The sequence below is a fragment of the Pagrus major genome, chromosome 16 (genome assembly GCF_040436345.1).
Source record: "Pagrus major chromosome 16, Pma_NU_1.0".
In the NCBI taxonomy this organism is placed as follows: domain Eukaryota; kingdom Metazoa; phylum Chordata; class Actinopteri; order Spariformes; family Sparidae; genus Pagrus; species Pagrus major.
Window position 1 is genome coordinate 7,195,278 of NC_133230.1, and position 24,285 is coordinate 7,219,562.

The 24,285-nt window shown below is 43.9% G+C and overlaps 1 protein-coding gene across 1 annotated transcript in view; it reads right to left on the reverse strand.

The window, feature by feature from the left end:
- The window catches only part of hs6st1a (heparan sulfate 6-O-sulfotransferase 1a), a 58,751-nt gene that overhangs the window by 6,506 nt on the left and 27,960 nt on the right, over positions 1-24,285 (reverse strand). Inside the window, exon 2 of the mRNA XM_073483381.1 lies at positions 1,700-1,922. Within this exon, the coding sequence (XP_073339482.1) occupies positions 1,700-1,922 (223 nt within the window). The remainder of the gene's footprint in view (positions 1-1,699; positions 1,923-24,285) is intronic.

Below are 24,285 nucleotides of genomic sequence, written 5' to 3' on the forward strand. Positions count from 1 at the left end.
TTTAGTTTTACAGTCAAGGAACAAAATGAATGTGCAGATTTCACTTGTTTATAATAAAATGTACTATTTGTGGCATTGATGCTGAAAAGCTGAAAATTAACTGATGGCGAGATAATTGATGAGTCATCCAACTAGGACTGCAACTAATGATTATTTTCATAATTGATTTAATCTCTCATTATTTTCTGGGTTAATTGTTTAGTCTATGAAATTTCACGAAGGCCACAGTGATATCTTCACTTTGATTATTTTGTCCGACTCACAGCTGAAAAATCTGCTCTCATAAATGACAGAAAATATCAAAATAGTCTTACAACATTTTTTTTTTTGCTGTTTTTGCTCTAAGTATGATGGACAACAATCTGTCAGTTCTGTCGCTGCAGACACATTTCTTTGTTGGTTGACTAATTGCAGGGTTCCTGCATCTTCTAAGCACTTTTCATCAAGTTGCATCTTAATTTGCAGCTGTGGTAATTCACACTCAAAATGATTATTTCACTTCATCACATTACATCAGATGTGTTTGTGATGTAAACAACCAAAGTCATGTCCCGTGATTTCTACATTAATAGTAAGACCAATTCTGATGAAGTAAATGAGGACATCCTTTTGAGTTTTGGAAAGTTATTATGGCTGTTTTTCTTTCATTTTTTTATAATTTACAGATCAAAACATGTCATCAAAAAATTAAAGAAAAAGTAATTGAAGAAAGGCGACAGCTTAATTAACTGATAATGACTAAATCTAGTAGTTGTAGCCCTGATCTGTGCTGCAAATCCAATATTAAGTAACTCCTTTTGGACATCTCTGTGTCATTAACTACTTTCTTTTCAGATTCCTTGATCAGGCATTTAACTTAACAAACTAAATTTATTTTGAGTCTGGTGGATTTGCTCCGGAATGAGAGATCACTTCATCACTGAGTGCAATCTGGAGCTGTTGTGCTACAGTACAGGAGCAGGGACTGCATACTGATTTGGATCCGCAAGAGTACACTGTGTGCACCTCAGCCTGCTCGTCCACCAGGATGCCTCAAGAGTGTGTGTGTGTGTGTGTGAGAGAGTTCGTCGCCACATTCATAAGTCATTGGACCCTGAGTAATAACAGCCTGGGGCTCAGATGAGATAAGCTGGCCAACACGTTTAGGTGGGAGACCGAGACAGCATGAGAAAAGAAGCTGTGAATTTGAGGTGTTTGTGGCCAGCGGGTGAAATCCTGACTGTTTATGTGTGCGAGCTCACATGTGTACAACTCATATTATATCTTTCGGATTTTTTGGAATTTCAATTAGTCTGGGTGTTTAACTTTCACTTGCTTAAAAGATTTCATTATTTATCTACTGAGTATTTAATTCTACCATCAATTACATCATTTTTGCCACAGAGATGTCTTCCCTGTATTGGTATTTTCCATTAGGCATGGATTTATGATGCTAGAAGTCTGGCCAGGTGTTAAGATGCAGGTTAGCTCGGTACAGCGGTGATGAAATCAGCAGCTCGTTTGAGCGTTTGCAGTAAAACAGGGTCTTTGCGCAAATGGCCCACAGAAGCCCAAAAGCAAAGTTTAATGGCTGAGAATTTGTGGGCTCCTGCAGACAACCTGGCAACATATCCCATCTTTTGAAGCTTACAGAGTGCAGTTTTTATTGCCTTCTATCATTGCTACTGGTGTGGTTGTATTGAAAGCTTTTTCTCTGTACCTGTCTGTTATTGGCCAGGTTGTAGGGACAGTCCATGAACTGCTGCAGGGTGCACCCCGACCAGTCGGAGCCCTCGTAGCAGGAGGGCAGCTCCTCTGGCGTCGGGGTCCGTCCATCGCACATGTGCAGGGAGGTTTTCCATGTTGCTCCCCGCTGCACGTGCCGCCACTCGCTGAGGTATCGAGACACCGGGTCCCTCAGCAGAGTGATGTAGTAGAACTTCCTGTTGGGAAAGAGAAAGATTTACATTAGCTCATTTTTTGCACAAAAAATTGTCTTAATATAGACTCGATCAATCAATCAACACAACCTGTAAAAAGCTCATTTGTTTGTGTTAGTGCAACTTATTTTTTTGCCTTTTTACTTTATGTCACCATTTGGGAATGAGTCATCTTTTGATTGCTCAGATCAAGTGAAACAGCAGAGATGAGAGGCGTTAGAAGCAAAAAGTGCAACAAAAATTCCTTCAAAATCACTGCATCATGTGTAATTCCCCAGTTGCACATGTGGTGGCACTGTTTACAACGCTTTCCAGCAGCAGTTCATCCGACATCCACAAAAACTCAGTAGTAGGGAGGCTACAGAGGGAGGTTGTCATACTTAATACCATATTATTTGCATTTACTAGAAGCGGCCCTGTGATGCACAAAAGAAATCTGTGCAGCAGACAGGAAGTAAAACTACAAATGAGCGGGAGGAGGAGGAGGAGGAGGTGAGGGTGAGAGTTGATTTGTCAGGCAGAGGATCAGGTCAGTGTTCAGGCCACACTGTGCAGGAAAAGAAACTGCTGGCACAAGCACATCTCACTCTGCAACACACATCTCCGCGCCGCAAACATCCTTATATCTCCGACACACACACACACACACGCCAAACATCCTTCCTCACCCGCACCTCCTCAGTCTGCCTCCGAGAGATGACTCACCCCGCATCTGAGATATGGATGGGGCCGTCTCTGTGGTGTGTAGCGTAATGGTGCAAAGCACAGTTCAATGTCTCTCCAGAGGGGGACACTCCCACCAGAGCGGAGACCTTTCCAGGCCTTCACACTCCAGCTAATTACTGCAGTCTAATCAATCAACACATCCTCATTAGGCGCACACACATGCAACATATGCATGTGAGTGTTTATGTGTAGCTATGCGCCTGCAGTGTGTCTGGGAGCGAATGGTATGGATTTGTCTGGGCAACAGGCGCATGCCGCTGGTCGAAAAATACTCGCAGGCACACATGCTGGCCCTCCTCTCCTGGGGTTGCATCACGTCAGAGGAATGTTTGCAGAGAGAATTTTGTGTGCTGACAGGACTCCACGAAACCCCCTCCCCGGTCCACACAAGCCACCTCACATATACACACAGACTCTCTGCTTCCATCGCTAAATCTTTGGCTTCACACTACAAAGCTCACCCGGCGAGAGAGGAGGGGTTGCCGGGTGGACACAAAGCCCCAAGTGTCACACAAACAGTAGCAGTGTCTGGATATTAAAAAGACTAAAACCCACGAAATCCAGTGGCAGCGGGGAGATCCTGCACTACAAAACAACTAAACCCTAAATCTAGCAACAGCTGAGAGTCAGCGCACAATAAAATAACCAAACTCTAAATCCGGCGGCGGCAAGGAGATCCTGGACAATAAAAACAAAAACAAATTTCATCTGGGAGATCCTGCGCAACAAAACAACCACACCCTGATTTGAGCTGCAGCACGGAGAGATCCCTGCAAATGAAACAAATCTTGTAGCAGCAGGGGGATCACGGACAATGAAACGACTAAACCCTAAATCCAGCGGCAGCTGGGAGAACCCAGGCAACGAGTCAAACTAGACCCTCAATCAGAGGACAGCGGGGGGATCACGGCCATAGAAACAAGTATCTAAACTCTAAATCCCATCAACCTAAACCTAAAATCTCATCCCTGATCTAATCAAAAGCAGAGGAGAGGAGAGGCAGCGTCACACTGGAGCCCGCAGGAGACCGGGGTACATTATGGAGATTCCTATGATGACATTATCAGGATTCCTAACACTCCCCAGAGTGCAGAGTGTGTTTGTGTGTGGGTGTACGAGAGCCGGCTGTGTATATGTGTGTGTGTGCGTTTCTGAGTAAGACTACGCCTATTAAATCAGTGATGACATTTTCCCCCTTTTGGCTTCTATTCAGCTGAAGAAACACGGTACTGTTTGGCCCTTGCGACAGAGACGGGAGGAGAGGGAGAGGGTGAAATGAGAGAGAGAGAGAGAGAGAAAGATGGAGAGATAGCTAGAGAGAGAGAGAGAGAGAGGAGGGGGCGGAAGAGAATTTCAATTAGTTTTCTAATACTGTGAAAGCAGTGAGGGCCCCGAGCCCAAGTGATTTATCAAAGTTATGGCTCCTGCTATAATGAAGGCTCAGGCATATTACCAGGCAAAATAAATAAATAACATGCACGTAAACACAGTCTCTCTGCTCACGCACACACACGGGCATACATGCAGACCCAAATAAATGATCTTAAACGGCATGCCTGCGTGTCGTGTCTGCTGGGTCGGGGGGACCGCAAAACTGGTGCCGTGGAGACTTTCTCGCCTTAAAGCCTAATGATGTCTGGCCGTGTACTCAGATCCCAAGGTAATGATGTTTCAACCCACCGACACACACACACACACATACGCACCCACACAGGTTTACTCACTCACCAGCAGTGAGTCCACTCCCATGAAACGCACTCTCTCTCACACACTCCCTGCCTCCGAGGCGACAGCACATTACGGCAGATATTTTTTTTCACAGGTGATACTGAAGCGTACATGCGCTTGTCAAATTAACTTCAAAGCTAACACGCAGAGCTCAATTTCTTGCCGTCCACATTTTAAGCACTACGTCCTCCGGCTGAGTACAGGAATCTGCAGTCTGGGAGCAGCAACGTTTTCAGACTGTGTGCCTTTTTTTGTTATCTGCAACAAAACACCCCCCAACACCCTCGTGAAAAACACTCAAAACTGTATTTATCAGGTGCCAGACATGTCCACTAATCGGCGAGATTTATCTCATGTGTCAAGTAGGGCTGATAAAAAAAAAAAAAAAGTGTTTGGCAGGGTGGGGTGTGATGAAGCCTTTGTCCGGACCACTGTGGGATTCAGACTGAACAAGGACATTTTTGTCTTTTATCTCACACTTTGTTTCTCTGTTTTCTGTTTTACCCTCATCACAATTCAAAACTGAGGCTGTAGGGACTGGATGAAGTGTGGTAGCTGTCCGGCTGAATAAAAGCAGAGAAAGCAAGAAGAGAACATTCAATCTCTATTTCTCTAACATCTTGAGAGGACTTTTAAACCTCCCTTTATCACCATCCCTCCCATTTCCAGTGAATGTCTTTGTGTTTACACATGCTGTAAATAAGAAAGAATGAGACACTCGAGAGGCTTTTTCAACTCGCCAAGAGTAGGAGACACTGGACTACTTGTAAGTCTTTACCATTTTTGGTATCACAATAGTCAAACACGAAGGTCGCACATTGTAGCAAGTGACACGTTGACGTCTTTTTTGGTTATAAAGCGGGTGCTATGTAAATACTGTGAAAGTACAGTCCGTATTCATATCTAACGGATTGTCAGGACTTCCGTAAAGTTGTAATGCCACTACTATGCTGTTGCCACCCACAGCAACACCCCTGGCACGGCGGTGGTTGTATAAACTCCAGCAGCGCCAAGGTGGAAACACAGTGGGTGGTGCCTGCTCAGGCCTGTGAGAGCTGACCAATCAGAACGGACCAGACTTTTCAGGAAGAGGGCCTTAAAGAGACAGGCACTAAAAGAAGAGCATTCAGACAGAGGGAGAAGAGGTGCTGCAGCAATGGACAGTATGAGAAAAAAACGTGTGTTTTGAGTAATAAAGCATCTAAATTTTCTAGTAGACACCAATCATAAATGTGTGGACCTGAAAATTTGCATCATTTGGGACCTTGGGAACGATAACTGAATAAACATGAGCAGCTTCAGCTAGGGCTGGACGATTATCAGTAGTGCTCCCCACACCATCACTACTTGAACTCCCTAATGACCCACCCACAACACTTCAGCCTTTCAACACTGACTAATCTGAATCTGCATCTGAAGTAACTAGTAACCAACGTTATCAAATATATGTAGAGGAGTGGAATTATAAAGTAGCAGAAAATGGGAATACTGAAGTAAATCACCTCAAAACTGCACTTAAGTTAAGTACTTGAGTACTTAACACTGGTTATTCTGAATTTTGACCCAAAGATTTTTATTTTCCTGCAAATGTATACCTGATCCGAATATTACTTATCGGTCTCGTTATCGGCCCACAACCCACAAATGAGCCGGTCTGGTCCTCAGAAAGTATACGGGTTGAATTCGAGTGCACATGTGAGCCAACATGAGCGCATGTGAGCGTTATCAGGAGGAAACACACAGCGCCTGGGCCTGTTATGTTCTCTCAGAGCCCGGGGAAAATGAGCCCTTTGCCTGTTTCCCGTGGGTCACAAATCACCACGTGTACAACCTCCACCTTCCCTCTTTAACCTCTCTTCCCCTTCCATTTAAATCTTTTCCCCTTTCTGTCGCTCGTCTTCTTTCAGCCCATCTCTTATTCTCGTCCACCCCCCTGTAGGTGTGTCTCGGCCTGATTACAACGTGTCCTCCCTTCCAGGAGTTGGTTTTTGTTAAAATGTCAAACCAAGACCTCTTGAGTAATGTCCTGGAACCTCAAATTGAGGAATGGTGCGGTTTAAATGGTTTTGTTGCGCCGGTTTAGTCTTGGTTAGTGTTGTTAAAGGTTAGAAAACAGGAGAATGATTTATTAGGTTTAAGGTCTACAATTTCACAAGCTTGGGTTGCTGTTTTTAGTTAAAGTTTCATGCAAATTAAGGTTGTTCTGGAAGCTTCCTTTTTATGACATGGAAGCAACAACAGCAGCACAAGAAATACTGGAGGTGGTTTGTGGCTGCAATACACAGGAGACACATAGACTTTTTTTTCTCAACCGAGTGTGAAAAGTTTAAAGGTTCGCTTAAATCTAAGGTTATGGCTCACGGTAGGATTTATGCTTGCAGGCACACACACGTATGAGCACCCAGACGCACAAACACCGTGAAGCCGGCAGCATCCCTCCGCGTCGAGCATCCATGATTTATTAATAGTTCACGGATGTTTGTTGAAACCTGATCTGCTCAACAACACAGCTCTTTGCCACCTTTAAAAATGAACCTGAACCCGACAGCTTTTGAGATAAAAAAAAGAAAAAAATTCCTGCAAATGGAGTGGAGAGACACTTTTTTGAAAACCCACAGATGCACCGAGACAGCAGAGAGCTGTTTATTAAATCACTGCTGTGATCTGCCAACAATTCATCACCTGTCATAATTCACTGGCTTCCACTTTTCTGATGGGATTTAGGTCTGGAAACTGAGATCCAGGTCTCCAGTCAGACGAGAGGATGAGTCTGGAAACTTGTCTTTCATTTCCACTTATTGATCCTGCTACACCGGGTGACTCATGTGTATCGATGTTTGTTCATTTATTGCATCGTGAATGTGCTGAGTAATGGTGAGGCCTCTCTTTGTGTGAACAGGCCTATCGCTGTGAATCATGTTTCCATACTGTCTTCACTTGATGTATTTATTATATTCATTATAACAATGCAATATCAATCGATCAACAGGATTAGTTGTTGATTAACATTTGAAATGATTTGCTGCATTTCTCTTGTATCATAATGAACTGAAGATCTTTGGATTTTGGACTGTTGGTCAGTCAAAATGAGCAGTTTAATGACATCATCTTGGGCTTTTTCATTCTTTGTGGACAAATAATACACTGACTGAATGATGGATAAAAAAAATGGCGGATTAATCAAGTATGAACATCTCCACCAGCTGCAACCCCACATTATTGTATTTAAAAGGAACTTGAATTTAGAGATTTAATTGATATCTTGGAGTTTGTGTTGTAATCATTGTAAACAATATGATGTGTTCATGATGTAACTGATGACAGGACTCCAATTAGGATCCCACCTAGGTTGACTCAAGTGAAGCAACGCATCAATCTATATTTTGGGAGCTTCTATTCAGTGTGCAGGCACATTTTTTCTTAATATTACATCTTGAGTCGAGTTTGGACCCTTTGTGCTTCCGTCTACATTGCTGTCAACACGTGTTTGGTGTTTGACACAATGGTTTCCAGGAACGAGCGCTATAAAGATTGAAGATAAAAGCGGTGTTGGGCTTCACAAAAGACAGAAAGAAAAAAATGGAAAGTGTATCTGTAGTAGCACTCTCTGCAGTCTGGCAAGTCTGGTTCCAGACATCTCAATTGCCACCCACATCTTTCATTTGTTCAGAGATTCAAATAGGGCCAGTTTGTTGTGCCTATTGATTGTTGTTTTCACAGTTAGGAGAAACAGACGACCAGTCAGTGAATGAGAACAGTGGATTGAGATTGACGCAGCGATATGCCAAACAATGCTAACTCTAAATCAGCAATGCTGCTGCTTTTTAAATCCTGTAGTGTTTTAGTTGTTATTTGTACAACTGTGACCATCAGAGACCAATAAAGTAATCTGACTTTAAGTCATAAGAAAAAAACCCTTTCATCCTGATAAGACATAGGCTAATATGAACACAATGTCAGCCTGGCGGGAAAACGCAGCATTTGCGATTTGCTCAAAACAACAGCGTTTTAATGTGCTTCACTTTTTCTTTGAATTCAAATCAATATTTTTTTGAATATGTGCCAGAATAAGAATCAGATTCAGTAAAATCCAACCCTTTCCTGGCAGGACAGCATCTGCGTGTGTTTCTGCGTATGTGCGCGTGTGTGTGTAGCTTAACTTTCAGGGAAAGCCCTGGGAGCTCTGGCCTGTGTGTCTCCACTCAGTCCCAAGGAATGTGTTAGCTGTAAATGGAGATGATATCAACCATGTCTCTGTGTGTCTCTCTGTGTGTGTGTGTGTGAGTGTTTAGAGAAGGGAGAGTGAGAAGCGACATGTCAGGACTTGAATCTCAATAGACCTCCAGTGAGTTCTTCCTGTTCCCTTTTTTGCGGTAATACACGTCATCACTGGGACACACACGCAGTCAGCCCGAAACACTTGGGAGATGTATGAGCCTCACGCATCAGACAATAAACAATCGGATGAAGCTGACGGACTTCAGGCTACAGACAACTGAAAGTGGCCCGTCTATATCTCGATCCCTCAAATCAACGGTGACCTCTTAAGACTAAACCTAACCCTTCGCCCTCCCCTCCTACTCCTGTCCTCGTCTCCTCCGCTAACCGTTCGTCATCTGGGTGTCTTCTACCCAATAATGATGCATCGAGACAAGACAGAAATAGACCCCCCCGGTTCAGACAAGCTCTCAAGGCATCTTCTCCGCCTTGGCCTGGCTCTCTCGTCTCTTTCTTTCTCTCTCTCTCTCTCTCTTTGTTAGTCGATCAATAACAGCCTCGGGACTCAGACAACCCTTCTTTGGTAGTCTGGACTTTTAACACAGAAAACGTACAAGAGAAGGAGTGAAAGAAAAGAAAAACAGAGAGTAAAGGAGGAGGGGAGAGTGAGAGGAGACAGTGGCGACAGTGTTGGAAAGAGGGGACACAGAGGGGGCAGGTTGGACTCCAGGAGCTTGTGGTTCAATATGAGGACACTTGTGGAAGTTATTTGTTCTCTCTCTGCAAAGAGAGATATCAGCTTGTGCCAAGAAGTTATGGTTTATGAATATTTTCCGTCGCAACTGCCCACATCTTCTATATATCATAACATCCTGACTCAGTTTTGCAGACTTTTGGACTCGATTTGATTTGCTGTGTGCTGATGTGGCTGAGCAACGGGACTGGGACAAGTAGGCCAAGTCTAGTCATCATAATTAAATAAATCTACAGCAATGCAACTAGGGCTGGAACTAATGATGATTTTCATTATCGATTAATCTTGAAAATGTAAAAAAAAAAAATGCGGAAAAAAAGGCTCAGAGTTTCTCAGAGCCGAAGGCGATGTCTTCAGACTGCTTGTTTTGTCCAACTAAGAGTCCAAAACCCAAAGATATTTAAAATATATGACATACGTGACAAAGAAAAGCAGCAAATCATAACTTTTAAGAAGATGGAGCCTGCAAGAGAAATGACTGAAACAATTAATAAACCATCAAAATAGTTGTCCATCGGACTATTTCCCATCGTGTATGTGGCAACAAAAAACTGTTTTTTTGACAAGAAGTCAGGAGGACATCTCGTGCCGGGTTTGTGGCGACCAAAAGATGTATTTTAAGACATAAGATGATCTTTTCCTAACCCTAACTGATTGTTTTTTGTGCCTACACCTAACCAGACCCTCAGCACAGCGTTGTCACAACACTGAATTGAAAATTGGACCTAAAGAAACGCAAAGTTTCAACATAAAGACATGTAAAGTTTCATCACATCCATAGTTTGTGGAAATGACATGGCCAACATTCATTCTGGTGATTGAGTTAGCTGTCTAAGACTTTTTAGGTTGTGCTTTTTTTATTTCAATGTAGGAATTCCCCTCAAAGGACTCAAAATAGCACCGCAGTGTGATTATGATTTAAAAAGGCTGTAAATAGCTACCTCCCTTCGTCAATTAACTGATTGACTGGTCTATAAAACACCATGAAATCATGAAGAAACCTTTTCTTTTGACAATCCACCAACAGTGGAAAACCTTTAGATATTCAGCTCACCATAATATACGACTATGAGAAGAAGCTATTTCTCACATTTAAGAAGCTAGATTTAGTGTTTCTTAAATTCTGGTTAAGGCCCAAAAAGGAGACGTCTTATGGCGGCTGTGAACAGTACGATGTCTTCAGCCACAGTCCCGGGGAGTCAATTAATTTGGGTTGAACAATGAACATGTTTCAGAGCTCCTGCCGTCACCATCTGAGAATTCGGGCAAGCTCCTCTATGCATGCAAGGTGTTCTTTACAAAAAATGCAAGCTGGCAATGCAAGTGAAGAGTTGCCGTGTGACTGTAACTAAAGGAGCGTGTGAAAACTTGGCTTATGCCACGAGGTGCAAAATAACGGATGGCTCGCTGCATTTCAGCACAAACACACTGCATCCTTTCCGTGATTACCCGACAAAGAAAAAGGCACAAACAAGGAGAAGAATGCCTCTGATAGAAAGTGTAGCCCGCGGCTCGAGTTGGACGCTACGGCGCAGGAATGGACAAAAACAAAGAGCGGGCAGAGGGGGAGACAGGGGAGGGAATCCCCTGAGTGCAGAGCTATGTTCAGCAGGAATGTACCGCCGCCTGTTCGCTCATGTAACTTGACTGGCAACAGCCCAGAGAGCTGTCTGACACAGACAGAGAGGGTGGGAGAGACGTGGAGGAAATAAGATGGATCTGGTGAGGGGGAGACTGGTGGAGAGCAGGAGGAGTTGCACAACTAATCGCAGATCGTTTTTCAAGTTTTCACAATTTTTAGTTATGTATCCCTGATGGTCCTGGGTGATATTATGACATGAGATACAGCGTTGGGAAATGTACATTTTTCAAATGTCAGAGATTTTGCAACAAGATTCATAGCAGAGTCACGATCCCATTACCGTCTCTGAATGTTTTCAGACATTGTTGGCAACAATGCAAATCAATAAACAGGACCGTATTGGATTTTTATTGGATTATAATTTGTATTTTCACATCAATGTGTACCTTCAATTGTCTGTGATTTAACATACATTCCTGTTGGATACTTTATCTATGGTTGCAACTAACAATTACTTTCATTATCGATTACTCTGCTCATCTTTTTCTTGACTGATCAATTAATTGTCAACCTCGCCAGTGAGGTTATGTTTTCGCCCGTGTCTGTTTGTTGGTTGGTTGGTTTTTCAGCAGGATGACACAAAAACTACTGAACAGATTTTCATGAAACTTGGATGGAGGATGGGTCTTGGTCCAGAATAGACCCAATTAAAGTTTGGTGCAGATCCAGATAAAGGGACGGGTCTTATTTAAGTGGCTGGTATCTTTGAGTGAGTATAATGTGATGCAGATAAAGGGGACTGTTGTGCCTTGGCGGAGGCATTATATTTATCGGGGTGCTTTATTTCGCTACAAAAGATTGTATCCACATTATATCCACTACCCATCTCTGAAATATTAAACATTCACTTCCTGTATTTGATCCCATCATGTTACAAAAACAAAGGTTAAAGGTTGAGTAGATTTTCCGAGCTTCGATGAAGAAAAATGAATCAGTGGAAAAATCTCAGTCGATCTTTGGGTTTAAGCCAAAGCTGAACCAATAACGGATTCTTTGCTTAGTTTGCCTTTGGGTTGCAGCTGCATCCCAAAGTAATAAAGAAGTGATTATTAACTGAGTTTTGTACATGCGGACCACAGCGTCAAGACTGCAACTCTTAGCAGCTCTGAGAAATACTGCACTGAAACAAATAAAGTAAAAGTATATGCTTAGCTGTGGATAAAAAAAAGGAGAAAAAAAATCCAATAAAACAATTTGCTGTAGTTTGCTAAAGCGGGGACAAATAATCACGATTATGTGTGTGGACACAGTAGTAAGAAAAATCGTAATCGGAGTCCTTCTTCAAACTTGTGCAGCCATAAAGGAGAGGGGAATGTGAGCCAGACAGCAAGAGGAATCGAGATGGAGCTTTAGGTTGTTCAGGGTAACACAAATCAACCTAATGGCCCTGTGTGTGTGTGTGTGTGTGTGTGCTGGAAGTGTGTGTGCATGTACAAATCCCCCCTCCGCCCTGCGTCATATTCATATGCCTCCTGATACCGAGGTCAAAGCAATCACTCTGCTAACACGCCGACATATGGACATGCTGCACTCGCATTACCCCACCCAGTCCCACCACACACGCACAGAAACACACACCTGCACTGTATGACATAATCCTTGCTGTATGATGATGTCAGATTATTGATATGTCTCAATAGTTCGCTTAAGCAGAAATCACCAAGAGAGACGGAGCGAGGAAGGACGAGGTAGGAGAGGAGAAAGAGGAGGAGGAGGAGGAGACATGATGCAGAGTTTTGGGGGGCAATTAAAAGGCTGGGTAACGAGGCTAATGAGTAGACAGGTGGCCCCATTACAGAAGCAGCCGCACACACTCATTAACACACTCATACACACCAAACCTCCCCTCTGGCTGGGATTAGTGTGTGCACGAGTGTGTGTGTGTGTGTGTGTGTGTGTGTGTGACCCCCCTGTTTCCCTGTTAATCAGTCTTCACATACGAGACTGGAGGCAACAGGGTGTTTCTGTGCATGTGCATTGTGTGTGTGTGTGTAACTGGAGGCGAGAGTGTGAAATTGGAGTGATAAGGCAGTTAACATTCAAACCACCCCACCTGCCCTACACACACACACACACACACACACACACACACACACACACACACACACACACATATATATAGCTGTAAACACACACTTCAAGATTTGTTTCTTTGCCTCTCCATTCCAGCGCTACACCTGTATAAGTGTGTGTATGGGTGCGGAAAAGTTGTTTGTATGAATAAACAGGATAATGAGATAACGCTGAGCAAGTAGCGGTGGTGAATAGTATATATATGTGTGTGTGTGTGTGTGTGAGAAAGAGAAAAAGACAGGAGGTAGAAGCGAGACTAGAAAACACTTTCAAGGTAGTGTCAAAAGGAAAAAAATAACTGGCTGATGTGGCTGTAATTACACAGACGTAGATAGGAGTGGTGATGCTTCACATTTACCCACAGAGCTCTGCAGATGCACACACAAACAAACACAAAACAGAAGAGGAGGAAGAGGAGTCGCATGAGGATAACTCCCAGTCCTTGAGAACTAGAGGCAAAAGGAAAAAAAAAAATAAAAAATTGGGATGCAGGGAAAAAAGTCCCCGAGGTAAGGGTTGAAAAATTCTCAAGCAAACCGAGACACAAAGAAACACAGAGAGTCCAGTTGGGAAAGAGCCAGAGACTGGGGAGAAAAAAAAATAGAAGATAGAGAGGTGGTGGAGAGGTAAAGAAGTCGAGGTGGAGAGCCAGGGGAGGAGTAAGAAGCGAGAGCGCTCGGAGACATTTGGGGGATACGTCTGCATATCAATGGGGCTTTCTACGAGTAGTGGTGGTTATTATCTTCTAGCGGAGAAGGGAGAGAGAGGAGATGGGGGGGGGGGGGCAGCCAGGAGGCCAGTCAGTCAGTCAGTCAGTCCGTCAGCCAGGCCTGGAGACAAGCCTGGGGCTGGATTTACACTCTCCGGTCCGGGAACCACAACCTCACCCTGGGGAATAGCAAGGGGACAATTGGCTCTTTAAGAATGGAGGGAAAAGTGTGAAGGGAGGGGTTGCATATGAGGGATGCATGCATGCGTGTGTGTGTGTGTGTGTGTGTGTGTGTGTGTGTGTGTGTGTGTGTGTAAGGGGTCCTCCAAGCCCAATTAAGCCTGACTGCATGTCGGAGGGCTGTGCCAAACATGCCCCACCTGTTTAGAGAGGGCCAAAGGGGCTAATGAGCACTGCCTGGAGGGGGAATAGCATGTGAGAGAAAAAGAGTGGAAAAACGGGAAAGAAAATTCCAGGGAATTAAGGAATAAAGATGACATTCCCCAGTTTTTGTCCCCCTGCTTTCTCTCTCATTATGCAGCCGCAAGTCGGAGACACAATGTCAGAGGGATTTCACAGCTAAAATTAGTCTTTGTTATCATATGCGGTACAGGCTAGAAACATGTGACAGGGCGGTGCACAAACACACATGCACACAGACACACACACATGCACACACAGAGTCTCTAATCAGTGAGACAAAAAAAAAACAAGAAGCCACGAAAATTAAAACCAGAACCGGCGGAGAGGCAGGAAGCAGGGGCATAATGAAATAATAAGAGCCAAATATTGTGCAACAGGAGCAACAACAGTTTTCAAGACAGAACGCCTCTGTCTTGTGTGTGTCTGCGTGTGTGTAATGCGGGTGAGTTTGGGTGAAAGAAGCCCATTGTCTGGCAGTGTAACTCAAGCTCCCAGCCTCAGCTTCGCCTCGAATGAGCAGCGAGGATGTGGCATCCTTCCTTCCTACCTTCCTTCTGTTCCCCTCCACTGCATTCAACCGGACTCAATCTCTTCTGAAAGGAATAGTTCAACATTTTGGGAAAAACACTAATTTTCTTTTGTTTTCTTGCTGAAGCTTAAATGAAAAGTTGATACAACTCTTATGTTCAACGAATACCAAGCTACCGCCAGTAGCCGGTTAGCTTAGCTTAGCATAAAGACTGGAAACAAGGGGAAACACCTTGCCTGGCGACCCTAGTCGGCCACATTACCTACTGGGAAAATAATCCAGTTTGTAGTTTATACATTTAGTCACGGATTAAACAAAGATGGAACGTGTTACTTGGTGGGCTTTACGGGATTTTGTAACCTCTGTTTGGACAGAACCACAATATATACACATGTATATACATTCTGTTGACAAAATGACAGATATATGGACATTGTAAAGTGTTGCACTGTTCCTTTAATTAGCAGCTGACTGAAGGCTTCAAACAAACTAAAATAAAACATTCAGGTGACCAGTGAGAGGAATCTAATTGCTGATCTGATTTTTTCCACACTACATCACAGACATACACACACACACACACCCACACAGACACACACAGACACACACACACACACACACACACACACACACAATCAACTGGCAGCTGCTAACCCCGAGATTAAGGCCAGTGTGACAGACGTGATTTCAGGCTACATCTGTGGCAGAGAGAGAAAGAGAGCAGAACAAACAAACGTGGAGGAACACGAGGTGGACGTACACTGAGCAGCAAATTGTTACTAGCTAGTGGAGAGGGAAAAAAAAAAAAAAACAAGTGTTGGAGGATAAAAAAAAAAAAAAAAAAAAGAGGAAGAAGAAAAGCAGCGGAGGCACGCACCATCTGTTGGGTGCATACTGACTGTGCATTCAGAGATTCAAAAGGCCGTTAATTCCACGGCAGAGAAGACCCAGAAATGCTGTTATCAAACGACGTTTTAACAAAAATGAGAAAAAGGAAGCTGGGGATGGATGCAGAGTCGCTGCCCTTTTTTGATTTAGCTGAAAAGAAAAAACAGATATTGTGTTTGCATTTGATGCGCGCAGGCTTTTAGTCAAGAGGAACCTGGCCTTTGGTCGTAGCTACAATTGAATTAGATCTCCATTTAGCCCGCCGCAAAACCGCTACCGTGCTCTCCTCTACTTTCTCCTCTCTCTTCCCCCTCACCGGAGATAATTGAAAAGCCCGCTCAGTCCGCCACCAAAACTTCAAACCTGCTTTTCAAGAAAGGCACGGGAAAAAAAATGGAGGGAGGGAGATAGAAGAGAGGCTGAAAAGGAAAAGTGAGGAGGAGAGAGGGGAGAACTGCTCATTGATATGACAATTTGATTTTCTGGGCTCTGGTGTGAAGCAGCTTAAGAGGCCATCCCTCTATTATAAGGCCTGTGACATCTAGCCTCACCAGCTCTTCGGCCCCCACCCCTCTATATATATTTATATATGTGTGTGTGTGTGTGATAGTAAGCTGGTGCATGTGCGCCTCTAAGTACATGTGTTTGTGTGTGCGTCCGTCCCATGCAGACTCTCCCCTGAGTTTCCAATCCGGGATCACATGCGGGGGAATGTGAAGTCGGAGCAGCTGTCGGCCTGGCAACGCTCCTCGCCAACCCAAGCGGGATAGAAACTTACCGAGCATCAGCACCCCGACATTCAACACAGCGGAGGACAGGGCACATGCAGGGCGCGCGCGCGTGTGTGTATGTATGTGTGTCGGCCTCAATAACCATTCATGTTGTCAGAAACTATTAGGCATTGCGCTGAAGGCCCCACCCAGCATGATTCAGTCAGAATTTAAAAGAAGCAGGGTGGATGTAATTGTCGGTATTTGGAGCATTTTAGCGTCAATAAATCACCGCTAAATTAATTTCGAGCCTGGCAGCCTCCAACCCGACTACAGTGCCTTTCACAATTTTGTGCCACCTGGTCGGATTTGGCATGAAATCTGCTCGTTCGCCTTTACAGAACTACACTGGCATAAGGCTGCTGTTCTCCCAGCACAAACAGAGCTCAAGCTTTGGGATTTTCTCGCAATGGAAGATGGAAAAACAACAAGCGAAAGGGGTTGATGGAAAAAAAACATACATCACAGCTGACATGTTTATCTTATTGTCTAAAATGAAAGTAAACAGAGGCCAGGGGTCATAACCAGAGCGCTGCCTCAAGAGAGAGAGAAGAAATTAAAATAAAGTCAACAAATATTCCCTTTAATGGTCACGTGTGCCTCAGTACAGACATTAAAAGCTGTTTTTAAAAGGCAGGAACAAAATCAGGTGAATAAAAGGGGACTGGAAAAGGGTGTAGCATGTGTTTGTCTGAGGTAATGGAAGTCTTTACATGTGTAAAATGAGGGCCAAGGTGCTGAAAAAAATGAGAGACCAAAAAGACGAGGCAAAAGGCTATTTCCAATTTATTATAAAGGGTCCTATTTTGAGACTTGTGGCCATTGAATTAACGACAAAGATCTGGGAACACGGGAATATTGCTAAAAAGGAGGCAGATGGGACAAGAAAGACAAGCAGCCAATGTTTTAAACAAACCATCTGATTGGCCAGATTTATGAAGGCAAAGAGTAAACTTTTCCTTTTACTGGAAAAAAGTAAGGAATAAGTAAGAAAACAATGAATACAATTCATATAAATAAAAAATAATAATCTGCAAATGGAACAAGTGGAAATTGTCTGAAAACATGTTCTATTGTCTCACAGAAATGCTTCTTTCCAGGTGATTGTCTCATATTAGGCGTAACAGATGTTTTTGATTAGAAACTAGACAAATACACCAGGTAAGATTGTGAGTTTCAGCAGTAAACACTTTTCCAAACTCTCCCTCGTAACAAATGTTACAGAGCGCAGTCTGAAATTCAAGACAGCACTTTCCACTCCACTTCAATTTGCCACACAAAACATCGTCAGTCGCTTGTGTTGAACTGACGACACCGAACAAAAATACCATGTGCGCCGACATCATCGTCAACAACAGAGACCAATAAACACTTCTTCACTGCAGACATTTGGACTTTTCCAGACAGGAAACAGCTGAAACAAGCTTCGTAAATGACGGCTCGGTTCAAGACCAGGACTAAGAGCCTGGAACTAGCTCACCCAAATGGTATGTAGTCATTCTTAATGTCAATTACACCTTTGAGCTTCCTGCCACAACAAGCCAAAACATCAGATTCGATGTCACACACGCTGCCTGAACTTCACTTCAAGTAGTTTTCCTGCCCTTTGCTGCTGTGGAACAAGGAGCCTGACTGACTTACTGGTTCAACTCTGACCTGCTGTTTATGCTGTAGTTTTCCCGTGCAATGGAGATTTGTTATCGACATTTTGGGTGCGCTTACTTTCACTTTTTACCACAAATTAGATAATCAAGCTTGATGACACCCTGTCTGAATGCATGTTTCTTGCCATGTCTGACTTTGTGCACAGATCTCAGCAATTACTTGTGTTATCATAACAGATGGAAATGACTGTGCAAATTACACCTTAACTTTAAAGAGTTAATCTGCTTCAGTTGTTTAGGAAAATGCTGCAGTGCTGTTTTGCTGTGAAGCTCCAGAAATGTTTTGTGGACTACAAAACCTCACCTGACTTTCCATCGGCATGGAGCATAATGACTGAATTTTCATTTTTGGGTGAACTTATTATTGAAAGATTGTGTTGCACACATAGTTTGGTTTGGCATTCAGTCGTAATAGCGAAGTAGTGTGTGTGTGTGAGAGAGAGAGAGAGAGAGAGAGAGAATGTGTTGCAGCACATCCTACCCTCAACAAGGCTAACAATACAAGATGTTGTCTCCTTGGAAGATATCAAACCACTGTTTGGGTGGAGGCTGATGTGTAATTACATTCATGTGGCCAGCAAGAACAAACACATACCGATGAGCGCGCGCGCGCACACACACACACACACACACACACACACACACACACACACACACACACACACACACACACACACACACACACACACACACAGATAAAGAGGAGAGAGTCCGGGTGAGTCCAAGAGAATCCCAAACAAATCCTCCGATCAGATGTAGGGGGTGCAGGAGAGGAAATAAAGAGGGTAGATTATGTGCGAGGATTGTGTCTAAAGGTCAGAGTTGGAGTGTGTGTGTTGATGTGCTGAGTATATTATGGCTAAAACTCACAAGAGACCATGTGCCAGGGGAACAATACATTATGCAAATGAAGCTTCCCCATATGGTGAAAGTCAACTGAGCGCTCAACACACACACACACACACACACACACACACACACACACACACACACACACACACACACACACACACACACAGAAACATGTTGAGGAGCCAAGTGCTTTCCCTCATTTTCATGCTAAATCTGCAAATCCTTGTAACCGCTATCTCTGCTCAGTCTGCGACGGAAGGAAAAAAAAGGGAAAGAGACGAGAGGAAAACAGAATGAGAGGAGAGGACAAGAGATGGATAGTGAGGGAAGAGGCAGACGCTCAATAGAGGAAATAAGAGTAACCAGCCAATACTGTCTCCGTCTCCAACTGATTAGCATTCAGTAGGAATTGGAGGAAACCGTTAGCAGTCGGGCCCTTATCAGGGCCTGCCTGCATACCTCCCACACTGGGTCACTGTGCTGAAAGCTCACTGTGTCTTTTTCCCGTGTCTTCCCACCGCCTATTATCTGTTAATCCACCCACACTGGTTCATCCCAGTGTAACAGGAAACATTATTAACTGCTGAAAAAAGATCGACCTCCAGACACGTGGGGAAAGCTAATCGCCCAAAAGCCTCCAGGATGAGTCTGCTCATCTAGCCTACGCTGTGTCGTCTTGCCTGACAGCGGGGCCGCTCTACCTACGCGGCGCTTTTGGACAGTGAACCCGTGAGTTCACAGCCTGTCCCCCAGGGGAGGGATGGCAAGACAGAGCGATACGGAAGAAATAGGAGGGATCGGAGGAGTAAAATATAGACTTCTGTAGAGGTCAGACAAGGTTCGGCGCTGAGAATGTGTACCAAAGACATGCAGCTGTAACAGAGGGATTTTGGTTTATTTTGTAGTATTTAACCTCCAGCGTACTACCAGCAGCTGGCAGGAGCTTCAAACTCGCAAACATAAATCCTTGTAAAAAGTAAATAAAACCATCTGTGATGGTTGGAGGTAGCCACGGCTCCCCAGCTGGGGGTTAAATTCCCCCTTAAACTTTCTCCCCTTGATGGTCGTACAGCGGAGAATGTTCCACAGGAATGCGTGTGTGGATCTATGTGTGTGTGTGTGTGTGTTGGAAGGAAAAAGGTAAGCAGTGGTGGAATGATGATCCTGTGATTTCCCCTGAGGCCACATCTGCCCTCGTTGAGCAGGCCGCCTCTAAAAAAGCCCTGTCCAACATTCCTGGAGCATTCCGCCAGCATTCATCACCCGCTCCAAGACCCCTCCTCGAAACCCCCACGCGTCCCTGCTGCGTGCACCTCTCCCCCCTCAACTCCCACAAAAGATCTCTGAAGCTAGATCCAGGATGTCTGCTGTGAGACTTTCCAGAGCCAGAGCGCGATCCCTCCCTCCCTCCCTGCAGCACCAGGGTCATTGTTCATCCCCCTGTGTTCATTCCTCATCCAATCGCTCACTCCATCCCCTTTTCTCTCTTCTCCATGTCTGCAGGGATTTGCGCCTCTCTAATAGAGGCATCTACCATGTCCCACTGACTGCTGGAACAGCTGGAACTCGGATGCGTGCGGAGTGCTGCCCATTATGTGTGTGTGCGTGTGCGGCTGGGTGTGTGATCGGGCATGCACAGGCGAACATCTGTGCTGAGAAGAGCGATGGGAAATGATGTTGCGAGAGCCAAGCCAGAAATATCTGTCACACTCTGACATGTCAACGCGTCCGGCTGCATGCACACACAAGCACGCACGGCTGAGGATGGCAGTGCACAGACACAGCCGACACCCACCCAACACGGTGGCGCCTCTGTTTTTTATCACACGCCATAAATCACCCATCTTCTAATTGTCCCCGACTTCCCTGGTCTCTGACAATCTGCTCCTTGACAACCAGCCCGTATAACTGACAAATGGTGCCCTCAACAACCGTCGTCCTGGGTAACTGGGGCGTTTATCAGGAGCTTCCATCCCTTTTGGAGTAGTCTCTGCTTGGCAAACCTCTGCAAGTTTGATAAGGTGAAGGTGGGCATGAAGCTCCATATTTAGACACTGCTGTCAAACGCTGATTTAGCACAGCAGGTAATTGCACAGAGTCACAACGAAGCAGGCAGGGAGTGAGTTAGGGGTGTGGGAAGGGGAGGAGGAGGAGGAGGTGGAGGGAGAGTAGGCTAAATTATGCTGAATAGCACTGCAGTGATATCCCCCCCTTTGCTGTTGAAACAATGCATCGCCGCCAACCACTTTTCATTGAGACAGCAGCATCAAAGCAAGAATAATGGATCCTTGCAGAAACCTCGGCTCGATAGTTGGAGAAACAAAAGCTCTCATTGTAATCTCGGGCTCTCTCCCTCCTCTCGTGCATTCATCCCAGTGTTAATCCCTTTCACATTACTCTGACTCTACTGTAGGCCATTAGAGGAGGAGAATTAGAATTCTACTGTAGATTTCTAATCTGTTCCATTACGTTCTTCTCCCGTGTTCAATCAGCACTTGGCAGCAGGATAAAGAAAAATACAAGGAATCTATAATGCAGTTAGACAGATACATTAGAGCCAGGCACGGATGTGCACTGGAAACAAAGTCTAGAGTTTGTGCTGCAGGGGAGGCAAATCTGGCCAAAAAAATGGTATCACAAGTTACTCCTCGTCCGAAACTGCCGCTAGCTGTGAGTTACGCTGCACGCAAGGAAGAGCCATTTGGCTACATCACTCTATTGCTATGTTCACATAGTGCGGATCTGCTACTCAGTGAGGTTATATGAAGTTTGGAAACAAAAGAGGAGGACATTAAATGCAGCGGCGACATCTACGATTTGCCAGAAAAGTAGGTGATGTTATCACGATGTTGAAATTTCCAACTTTGATACAATAGCTTGAAAAATATCGATATTCAACACCACGTTCAAAACAACTTTTCTTGGCTCATAGCGGAGAACAGCAGGACTGTAGTACAAGTAAACATTAAATATCACACTTTATTTCAGAAATATTTGTTTTGCTCTTTAGATTAGGCCTTTAAAAACAACACTGCTGAAGAGAAGAGAAGGACTAAAGGAAATATTCAGCAGTCATACGAATCCATGTTTTTGACAACATAAGTGGATTGTTAACACCTTCAAGATTAATCACGATCTATAACCATCAGACCACTCACCCCTATTTCAGGGTGACATTTCAGCCCATGTCTGGTCACAGTGTACAGTATCATTCTGAAGCAATGACAGCTGCAGATATCAGACATTTCGTTTCTCTGGCTAATATCTTAGGTTGAGATCTATAGAGGAAAAGGAAGTTAACAAAAGAATGTCAGCTCGAGGTCCATTTAGTTGTTCTTGAGCTTTTGAAAACATCACATTTTTTCCTCACTGCTGTGTCCAAGGTCAACTTTAGTCCACACTTTCATGCCAACATGGACAAGAACTTGATGCCCTGATGAAGACTGTTCAAGTCAAAACACGTAGGCGTATCCATTACTTTAATAAAGTATTTTTAACTGTATCAGAGTGCCTCTGACTTTCAGTCAGACTGCCTACATGTACCTTGGACTTTTTATTGCAAGTAAGCTTGACTTCACTGGGTTTTCATTTTTTATTTGCATTCAAGCTGTGTCCTCCTGAAGAGCACCTGATACTTAACATCAGCATTAATCCTGACCCAGTGCAGCACACTCGCCTATTTTTTTTTCTATATGGACAAGAACTACTTAAAGTACTTGAAATATCATGCCATAAGGTTAAAAAACAATTAAATGCATCTTTACTATCCAAAAGAGGAAATTAATTTGGTCAGTGGTGTAAAGAATACATTGAGTAAAATAATAAAATGAATCCAGAAAATGAGCCTCACCAGAAGAAAGCTGTACTTCACATATCCATCACTTGAAAGCTGCAGAACAGCAACTAAAAGTACAGGCTGAGACCGTTTTCTCAATACTTCAGGTGTTTTTATTTTGACTGATCACAGTGTGAAATCAAATTCATACTAATATTGGTGCAGTTCACTGTCTTTTCTGTCAGGCAGTCTCCAGTCTACATCTTTACTTGCTGCCAAAGACTCGTATAGTTTCTAATTACCAAGCAGTATGCTTGCTAATGGGTAAATGTGTAATAAGATCAAATTGAAAGGTCAGATAAATACATTGCAGCCCTTAAATTGTAGTTTAATTTAGCTGATGTTATTAAGTGTAAGATCAGAGTAGATAGTAGAGTCACTACTGACTTTGTACATAGTCATTCCACTAGAACAAATTTAAGAGATGCTATCACGGCCATTGATAAAACAAAATATTTCAGACTCTTCAAGGCTTCATGGATTTCCCATCCGGTCCATCAAAACAAACTCTGCGGCAAGCTTTGGAAACCATCTCCAATTATCGCTCGCATTGTGTGGCTCTGACATCCAGCCTGTGACTTCTCCTTTTCTTCACTTTCACAGAGAAATAAAATCTACCAGTGAAGAAATCGATTCCTCCCCCGGTCGTCCCATGCGATAGCTGAAAGGTCCATACTGTGGACAGTGTGACCGCAGGGTTAAAAAAACAGTGACCACAGATACGAAACTACAGGATGCTATTGACTACACCTCCACAGATCCATAGCCAGTGGACTGGAACTGGCCTGTAGGGGAATAAGGCCAGCTGGAAAAATAGATGTGGGAATGTGATGTATAGCATCTCCTAGGCGCCAGGGGGCTTCAGTGATGATGATGAGCATAACGGATTTTACAGGGTTTTCCGCATTGACTGTGGCGACTCAGAGCAAGTCGAATCCCAAAATTCAGCTTCAAGGCAGTGTTCAAGGTTTTGTTTGCACAGTGAGGGGCAAAGAGGCCAAAGAGCATGTGTGTCTGGGATCTGTTTAACAGGGAGAATATTGAGAAACCCAACAAAGACATAATATATGACCAGAACAGATAAGAGAGACCCGGTTTGTGTCAGACTAACTGAAGTCCAGACATTCCCCTCATTTTAAGTCTGCTCAGCTCATACACCACTGCATTTGAGGACAGGATAAGCCCAAAAAAATCCTCTTAATTTGAATAAAACAAAATAAATTGAATCCTTATCTTGTCTTTAAAAGTTAATGAACAGTATTAAAGTAGAAACAGACCGTCTGGCAAAGGGGAAATTAAGAAATAGCTGTGCTCAGATTAATTTTGTCAAGAAACTTTTTTGCTTTATTAGAGAACAGCTGAGAGGGTCAGTGAGGAGGGGAGCGACATGATTCAAATTTGAATTGACCACTGAGCAGCATTGACACCTCCGCCTCAGCAGCAGACATTAAGTCTGAGAATTCAGGCTCACTTGTCTCTACTGGATGACCACATTACTAATCACCCCTGCAGGAGACACATTTAAAAAGCTCTAAACCATCATGCAGCCTGAAGC